The sequence below is a fragment of the Podarcis cretensis genome (genome assembly GCF_951804945.1).
Source record: "Podarcis cretensis genome assembly, chromosome: 13".
In the NCBI taxonomy this organism is placed as follows: domain Eukaryota; kingdom Metazoa; phylum Chordata; class Lepidosauria; order Squamata; family Lacertidae; genus Podarcis; species Podarcis cretensis.
The window spans coordinates 45262070-45271488 of record NC_137182.1 but is presented as its reverse complement, the minus strand read 5'-3'; the positions used below and the strand labels follow the sequence as shown (position 1 = coordinate 45271488).

The 9419-nt window shown below is 41.8% G+C and overlaps 1 protein-coding gene across 1 annotated transcript; it reads left to right on the top strand.

Annotated features, from left to right (window-relative positions):
• Positions 1-1443: 1443 nt before the first annotated feature.
• On the top strand, positions 1444-9212 carry LOC307200483 (vomeronasal type-2 receptor 26-like; the record flags this gene model as incomplete). The annotated part of the gene is made up of 5 exons (XM_079949021.1): positions 1444-1731; positions 2698-3552; positions 4649-4876; positions 6042-6168; positions 8302-9212. The coding sequence occupies 5 exons, from the start codon at positions 1444-1446 to the stop codon at positions 9210-9212; spliced, it is 2409 nt and encodes an 802-aa protein (XP_079805147.1).
• Positions 9213-9419: the final 207 nt, after the last annotated feature.

The following is a 9419-nucleotide window of genomic DNA, read 5'->3' as shown; positions in this document are numbered from 1 at the left end:
TAACTATAGTACTTAGGAGCAGATCATATTCATATTCTCTGCTTTGTACAAGCAGGGACCTTTGAGCAAATACCATACTAGATGCATTATACTTGAAAGTGAAGTTACACAGCTTGTTCTGTGCAGGTCTCACTGGTATTCACAGATTAATACGATGATGTCAGAAATCCCCTTGAAAAAATGGTATGTGTGGAGGGAGTTTAATGTTGAAAACCAGCCCTAAATTTGTAATCTCTACAGTCATGACTTCTGTTCATTTGTTTTTCTTGTGGGTTTTTTAAAATGAATTTATTTTCAATTTTTCAAATCGAAAAACAATCCTCAAGCAACAAAAAGGGGGTGGGAAGGTATTCTATAAATCCCCATGAACTTCTCTCCTCCCCTTTGTGGGTCCTTTACTAAGTTCCTTTTTCCAATTTTTTTTATTCATTTTATAACACAAATAAACAACACAAACAGAAAAAGAAACAATACAAACAGATTCTTGTCTTATCCTTATTTTTACTAAACATTGTAAGGTGGGCTTCCCCAAGTCCCACCTATCTGATTTTCATTTTACCTCATCTTTAGCAGTTTACATGTATCATAATTTCTAACCATTTTTTCATTTTTTTCATCACACTTAAAAATCTTCACATTTCACTTACAAATAATACTATTTTAAAATACACTATCTTCTAATTCTACCCTCTACAGCCTATATTCACTTCCAAAGCTATTCTAAGATTTAAATATTAACATATTTTTTCAACTATTCCTCAAACTTCTTCCAATCTTCTTCCACCATCTCTTCTCTCTGGTCTCAGAGTCTCCCAGTCAGTTCGGCAAGTTCCATATAGTCCATCATCTTCATCTGCCATTCTTTGATAGTTGGTAAATCTTCTTTCTTCCAATTCTTGGCTAGCAATATTCTCGCAGCTGTTGTGGCATACAGAAAAAAAGTAATACCCTTTTTGTGGATTTCACCCCCCACTATTCCGAGTAAAAAGGCTTCTGGTTTCTTAATAAATGTGTTTTTCAACATTTTTTGCAGCTCATTATAAATCCTTTCCCAGAAGACTTTTACCTTGGGGCACGTCCACCACATGTGGTAAAATGTTCCTTCTTTTTCTTTGCATTTCCAGCATTTATTATCATGAGTATGATGCATTTTTGCTAAATTCACTGGTGTTAAATACCATCTGTACATCATTTTTTGTGTTTTTATGTTTTAAAATGCCCTATGATCCTTGGATGAACAACAGTGTATAGAAATTTAATTTAAAAATAACTAGATTTACACATCATAGTTCAGAGCTGGAACCTGTGCGTGTTAATATTCCTCCAGATTTACCTGAATTGAGATTGATCAGTAAGATATTGTTGGTGCAGCTGAGGTGTAGAAATTGTCCTATCCAGAAGGGAACGCACAGTGTTACAGCATGTAATTCTCATTTCAGGGTTATGACACAGCTCTACCAACATATCCTGGCATTAGTATTTGCTGTGAAAGAGATCAATGCAAACCTCCAAATGTTACCCAACCTCACCCTGGGCTTCCACATCTATAATAGCCATTTTAGTGCCAGCTGGACCTATCGTGCCTCCTTGGAACTCCTCTCTACCTACAGCAGATTCATTCCCAACTACAAGTGTGACTTCCAGAATGAACTAGCAGCAGTCATTGGAGGTCCAAACTCTGATTTTTGTCTTCATATGGCAAGTATACTGAGCAACTACAAGATTCCACAGGTAACATTCTTTCAGAGCACATCTCCTGATAGAAAACTACCCAAACCATTAGGTCTTCTTTTCAGCCAAAATGATGGTACTTTGCAAGCACAGACGATTAGTTGCACCTTTGCAACTGTTACTGTGTTGATCCTTTGTCAGTTGTTTTTAATTTGCTTTCCCCCCTTGTTGCTTAATATAGAATGTTATTAACTGCTGTGGAAATAAATGATGAGGAGCTGGATAGATATCTTCATATAACTAATTGAAATAAGCTGGCTGAGGGACTACAGTAAGGTGTCCTGCAGATGTTATTGAAATCCAACTTTCATCAGCCCCAGCCAGCAAGGGCTACCTACTCATAGATTATGGGAGTTCCCATCCTACAATGGAATATGGTGGAAGTCCTGTTTGACCAGCGTAATGTAAGAAATGGCACTATCATGAAAGGTAACTGAGCATTATTGCTTGAGCAGATTGCCACAACCCTCGAGCAGCATGTACTTTGTGCTACTACAATTTCACTGGTGAGAACATTTTTCTACGTTTAGTGGATTGCTCATTCTTTAATGTTCTCTTAAGTTTGAGGAAGTTTGAGGAAAACCTGGACAAGATCCCATGTCAGCAGCACTCCCTCAAAACAAAATCTGAAATCTAGAATGTATTTTAACTGCAGTCAATACAAGTTAGAATGTTATTAACTGACTTGGAAATAAATAGTGAGGAGCTAGATATCTTAATACAAATTATTGAAATAAAGTGCCTGAGGGACTACAGTAAGGTGTCCTGCAGATGTTATTGAAATCCAACTTTCACCAGCACCAGTTTGAGGAAAACCTGGACAAGATCCCATGTCAGCAGCACTCCCTCAAAACAAAATTTGAAATCTAGATTGTATTTTCACTGCAGTCAATACAAGTTAACATAGAAAACCACAGTACACTTAAACAAAATTTCTCATCTCCTCATTTCCTGTATTTGATTTAGCTCATCTATGGTCCTGCTCCAATGAGAAATAGTAAAACTGAAGTTGCTTTCCTTAACCAAATGTTCCCAAGTATAGACCATCAATATGAAGGGATTCTCATGTTACTGCTACACTTCGGATGGCTATGGACTGGTGTGTTGATTGTGAATGATGAGAATGGAGAGAGGTTTCTACAGAGCGTGGTTCCAAAATTTATTCTGAGAGGTATCTGCTTTGATTTCATAGGAAGATTTCCATCAGTTTCTTATTCTACTGGTCTTATGGACTCTGTTGCAGATGGGCTGAAGACATTTAATGTTGCCATGAGCAGTACTGCTAATGTGTTGATCATTCATGGGGAAATTGATTCCATGACACTTTTGAGGATGCTTCCTGCTGTGTCAGAATATGAAGATATACCAATAAAGGCTAAAGGGAAAGTTTGGGTTATGACAGTACAGATGGATTTCACATCACTTCCCTTTCAGAGAGATCAGGACATAGACTTCCTCCATGGTACTCTATCCTTCACAATTCACTCAAAGGAGGTCTTGGGATTCCAGGAATTTGTTCAGATGAGAAATCCAATCTTGGAAAAAGAAGATGGCTTTATGAGGATATACTGGGAAAAGACATTTCAGTGTCATTTCCCTGACTCTGAGGGAAATACGCAGGATGGAGATATTTGCACTGGGGAGGAGAAGCTGGAGACTCTTCCTGGCTCTATTTTTCCAACAAGCATGACTGGCCACAGCTATAGCATCTACAATGCAGTCTATGCTGTGGCACACGCTCTGCATGCCATGCATTCATCTAAGTTGAAGCTCAGAGTGGATGAAGGGCGGCTGAAGCTTTGGAATCAACAGATGTGGAAGGTAATAACATGAGCACAATAAGGCAGGAATGCTCACCATGTCAGGTTTGGCAAGGCTTTCCAACACAAGAGAAGTCTGGCTGGAAGCTGTTTTACTTTCTGATTTATCAAGCAATCACCGGGCCTTGCAGCTCGGCTTCTATAACACATCAGTCATTGTCTGAGTCAGTTGCTGCACTGAACGTCCGTCGTCTCCCAAGGCAGCCTAAATTCCACCTCTGGGTCCCTCTCTTTCTCATCCTGCGCATTGCTCCTACCATATTCTTTCTCCTAGTTTTGGGGGAGTCTGGTTCTGTCAACCTCCCCTTCTTCTGGCATGGATCCTAATGGTCCCCCTCCTCCTGTAGCTTGCTCTGTGGTATTTTGACATTCCATAGGCTGCATTCCAGAGCTTATCTCTTCCTGACTGTGCAAAGGATTCAAGCTCCTGCTTCCCCCAGCTTGCTCTCTCTCCTGTTCAGATTCTTCACTTTCTGTCAGAGTGACAGCATCCCTGACACACCATAACCCTGGGAATAATAATAGAAACAAAAAATCCAGAGTGTTTGGAAAGTTTCTTTTTTTTATCAAGGGTGGCTAGTATCTAAAGACCAAATTACATGTGACATTGAAATCCTAGCTCACTGTTGTGTCAATCTGTTCTACATCTGCCAAGAGAAGCTGCTAGGGACCTCACTCAGGTCTGTGACTGACTCACACTGAATGGGACTTTCATCTTACTAATAGGAGATTATACCAGAAGTTTCCATTTAATGCCAAATGGCAGCTGCTTCAGAAGGATCTCTCCCCCCTCCCCCCTCCCTCATTGCTGTTCATGAAAAGATCTTATTAAAAAAAAACCCTTACTGAAATTAAATACCCATATGTATGTAGAGAAAGAGAGTATATAGGAAGTTATTGTTCTGCATTCACTTACTTTGGGACATAAGAACATCCTGCTGGACCAGGACATCTAGTCCAGCATCCATTGCTGGTCTTTATGAGTCTTTTGAAGGGCCAATTGCTCATATCCCTCAAGAAGGAAAGTTCATCATCAACCTGTTATATTTACTTATGAAATGCCCTTTGTTTCCCATCTTTTCCCCTGCCCAATTTAGCTCAGCCGCTTGGTGAGAAATAGCTTCTTTAATAATAGTGCTGGGGAAAAAGTTTATTTCAACCAACATGGAGAACTAGAGGCTGCATTTGATATAATAAACTGGGTGACATTCCCAAACCGGTCCATTCTTAGAGTGAGAGTTGGAGGAGTAGACCCACGGGAACCCCTGAGCAAAGAGTTCACCATTCATGAGGATGCCATTGTATGGCCCAGCAGGTTTAACCAGGTTTGACTCCAGACACATTTTTGCGGGCTTTATCTAAATGTCACTTTGCCAGTCTTCAAGAGGTGTCATGGAAATACTTCTGTCTCCAGTCCTTTCCCTGTTCATCTCTATTTATTCACTGTCAGGCAGGCTCACAGCCTCTTCAGCATACCCCCAACCTAACTGTGCTATTGCTAATCATGCCTGCCATGTCTGCATGTTGGTTGGCACATTTGAAAATGTTTGTTTACCTATGCATATAGCCATCTATTTATTGGGACTCAATGTAATGAAGATCCTGCTCATACAGCTTTCTTATTGCAGAGATCACACATGCATACAACTCTGTGAGAACTAGTGCATGATGGCATTTAGGACTTTGTTTTTTATTTTTGTTTATCCTGTGTAGTTCTTTGTATTTATTTCCATTTATTGTCAGATGTCTTCTGACTGCTATGTATCAGGGTGATTAGTGAAATAAATTACTATAATCATAATATGATTAGATGTTCTAGGACATTGCTTTTCTTGCCTTCCTTGCAACATGAATAGGAACAAAGGTAGCTCTCTTAGACCAAGTCAATCCATTGACCCATCTAGCTCAATACTGACACTGACTGGCAGCTGGTCTCTGGGGTTGAAGACCAAGGTCTTTCTGAACCCTAGCTGGAGACACCTGGGATTGAACTGCATGCAAAGCAGATTCTCTGCCGTTGATCTATGACCCTTCTCCTAAGGCAGGGATGGGGAACCTTCAGCCCTCTGGATGTTTCTGAACTGCAACACTCATATTCCCAACAAGCTTAGCCAATACCTGAAGGTCTTCCAAACCTTCCCTAAGGAATGCAGATGTTGGAGTCACCACGTCTTGCTTTATCACACTCTACATGTTCAGTGTATCCACTCTAATTTATGTTTTAGGTCTCAAATCTTCACCAGGAAAATTTTTGAAATCATGTTAATTTAAATAGGTTTAACTTGTAATCCAATGTACAAGTAAAGAAGTCCCAAGCAACACCAAAGAGATTCATTGAAGAAAGGCAGAAAATTATAGCAAAATACCTGTCATTGCCTCTATTTATGCCAAACCCAAGGCAACTCTGCCAATTCTGGGGGTGGGGGTGAACAATCTGTGCTATACAAATTTGGAAACCAGGACCTGCTTTCCTCTATCTTTTATGTACAGGCACTACCCATTTCTCTTTGTAATGACCATTGCCATTTGGGTTACAGTAGAACCAAGAAGGAAGGGAAGCCATTTTGCTGCTATGATTGCCTTGCCTGTCCAGAAGGGAAGTTCTCAAACCAGAAGGGTAAGATGTGTTGTGGTAATCTTTCACAAATGGCTTAATCTTGGGATGTTTAATCTCCTTACTTACTTCCTTACTTACTTACTTTGCATGAGTAGCAATCAATGCCAGCTAGCAGGACATAGCTGCATGGGCGAACTGAGGTGCAAGCAATCAAAACAACTCTGCATCTTTTCTATACAAACTACCTTGCATATTTCATAAACCTCCCCATCTCATCCAACCAACAGCTCAACCTGACATTATGGACTTGCAAACACAAAACAGCTATTTGTGTTTGTGGCGGGGGGGGCGTGGCACGATTCATATCCCTCCCTATTTCTATCAAGAAGGCCAAGACCATGGGTAGACAAACTAAGGCCCGGGGGCCGGATCCGGCCCAATCACCTTCTAAATCCAGCCCATGAACGGTCCGGGAATCAGTGTGTTTTTTCATGAGTAGAATGTGTCCTTTTATTTAAAATGCATCTCTGGGTTATTTGTGGGGCATAGGAATTTGTTCATCCCCCCCCCCCAAAAAAAAATATAGTCCGGCCCCCCACAAGGTCTGACGGACAGTGGACCGGCCCCCTGCTGAAAAGGTTTGCTGGCCCCTGGCCAACACAGTGTGTATGTGGTTCTTAGGCACCCCCATCCATGCTATAATCAGACCCAGAACCAGTGGCGGAGCAAGCCGATCGGTTGCCTGGGGCAGCGCACGTACCCTGTGCCCAGGGGCGGGGCCAGCCACCCACAGTCTGCCTGCCTCCTCCCACTCAGCTGCCCTACAGCTGAGGGGGAGGTGGCGGGCGGACCGTTTGGGGCAGCACAAAGCCTGTGGGCACACAAGCCACTATGTCACTCCCAGGAGAGATGCATGACTTGGGCATGCTGCAGGCCCTGCAGGGAGTGCTGCCTGCCATTTTGTCACCCCTTCCCACCTCAGTGGTGACACCCGGGGTGGCCTGCCCCCACCGTCCCCCCCTTTCTCTGCCCCTGCCCAGAACTGCTTAGTTTCAGCAAGGCGGTTTTGGGGTTTGTTAAGAAATAGAATTTACAGGGTTTATCAGGAATATTCTAGATAAGAGAATATAGTTAGATACAGATTACATTCCGGTATAACTATTGATATGTAAGCATTAAGCAATCGGTGCCAAGAGCTTGGTAGAAATAATGAACCACTCTATGCAGAAGTAGTAAAAAAGTTAGTACTGAAGAGCCTATCTGTCAGCTACGTTCCTTCACTGACAGGGAATGAGAACACTGGCATAGAGAGAGAGCAGATAAGAATGGAATGCAGAGGGGAGGGAGAAGCAGCAGGGAGCAGCCGTAACTTGATCTCTGGGCACAGGGATAATCTCTTGATCTCTGGGCACAGGGATAATGGAAGGGAGAGCCAGAGTGAAAGAATCCAGCCCAGACCGTGACTCAGGCCCAGGAATACCGTCAGTGTCCTCTCCAAAATCTCGTAGCATCACGAGACTTTATGAGAAGCATGAAAAGGAAAGGAAGAGAAGGTGGGGGTTTTCCTGTTGGGAGAAAAGCTGGTGGAGCTTAGTTCCGGCAACTGTGCTATCTGAGGATGATGGAGGTTAGCTGAGTTCCGACCTGGTTTGTTTGTTTGTTTGTTTGAAAAATAAATCTGAAATAATTGCCTGCCTGAGTTGTCTTGTGTTTGTGGGAGAGACCCAAGCCATTACACTATCTGATTTAGCTCGGAGCCTAGGACTGAATTCTGATTCAGAAAAGAAGCTTTGCACCTCCTCTATTATTATGTGGAAATTACAAATGAACTATACCCCCCCCCAATTTCCAGACAGATGAGTGAAATTCACACGCAGGTGAGGTGGTTTTTTGTGTACGTGTCCTGGCACATTTGAAATTATAGGCCGAAAACTTGAGGTTCCACAACTACCATCTCTGAGTACAGTATCCTCAAAATATAATTGCATAAGAAAGATGGATATATTTTTTTCAATTATTTTTTTCAATTATCTATCTAGCATCCATCTTCCTATTTTTTGTAAAATTAATCTGGTTACCCCAAATGCCCACTCATTGTGATATTTTCTCTCTCTTTTTGCCTTGATTATTCTACTGCAAATAGGGTTTCCATATTCCACTACAAATAGGGTTTCCTCATGTTTTCTTTTTCAGACATGGATGACTGTTTGCAATGTCCTGAAGATCAGTATCCAAACAATGCCCGTAATGCATGCATTCCAAAATTCATAATATTCCTCACTTTTGGTGAACCTTTGGGAATCTCTTTGGCAGTATTGGCTCTTTCCTTTTCATTTATTACAGCTTCAGTGCTTGGCATCTTTGTTAAGCTTAAAGACACTCCCATTGTCAAGGCCAACAACTGGAATCTCACCTACACTCTTCTCATTTTCCTCCTGCTCTCCTTCCTTTGTGCTTTGCTGTTCATTGGCCAACCCCAGAAACTGACATGTCGTCTTCGACAAACTGCTTTCGGCATTATCTTCTCAGGAGCGATATCTTGTGTTCTGGCCAAAACCACCATTGTCGTTCTAGCTTTCATGGCCACCATGCCTGGATCCAAAATGAGGAAATGGTTGGGGAACAGACTGGCTGCTTCCATTGTTCTTTCCTGCTCCCTGATTCAAGTCACTATTTGTACTGTGTGGCTCTCAACCTCTCCCCCATTCCCAGATTTCAACATGCACTCAGTTATGAAAGAAATTGTTCAAGAATGTAATGAGGGCTCAGTCACCATGTTCTACTGTGTTTTGAGCTACATGGGCTTCCTGGCCACTGTCAGCTTCACTGTGGCTTTCCTAGCCCGTAAGTTGCCTGATAGTTTCAATGAAGCCAAATTTATCACCTTTAGCATGTTGGTCTTTTGCAGTGTTTGGCTGACCTTTGTCCCAACTTACCTGAGCACCAAGGGTAAATATATGGTTGCCGTGGAGATTTTCTCCATCTTGGCCTCCAGTGCTGGCTTACTGCTTTGTGTCTTTTCTCCAAAGCTCTACATCATTGTGTTGAGACCTGAGTTGAACAACAAGGAACAGCTAAGAAGAAGAAACATTGAAATATTCTAAATCATTTGGCCCTGGCCCATTTTAAATTAGCAACGAGAATTAAGGAATTAAGTTAGTGAGATGCATCTCATTCCTATGGCCTTTCAAACTGTAAGGGAGGGTAATTGTTTCCGTTTGTTATTATGGTATGTATTTTTGTGTTTTTATTTTGTAAACCACCCTGTGATCTTTGGATGAAGGGCAGTATAGAACTTAATAAAGAAAAAT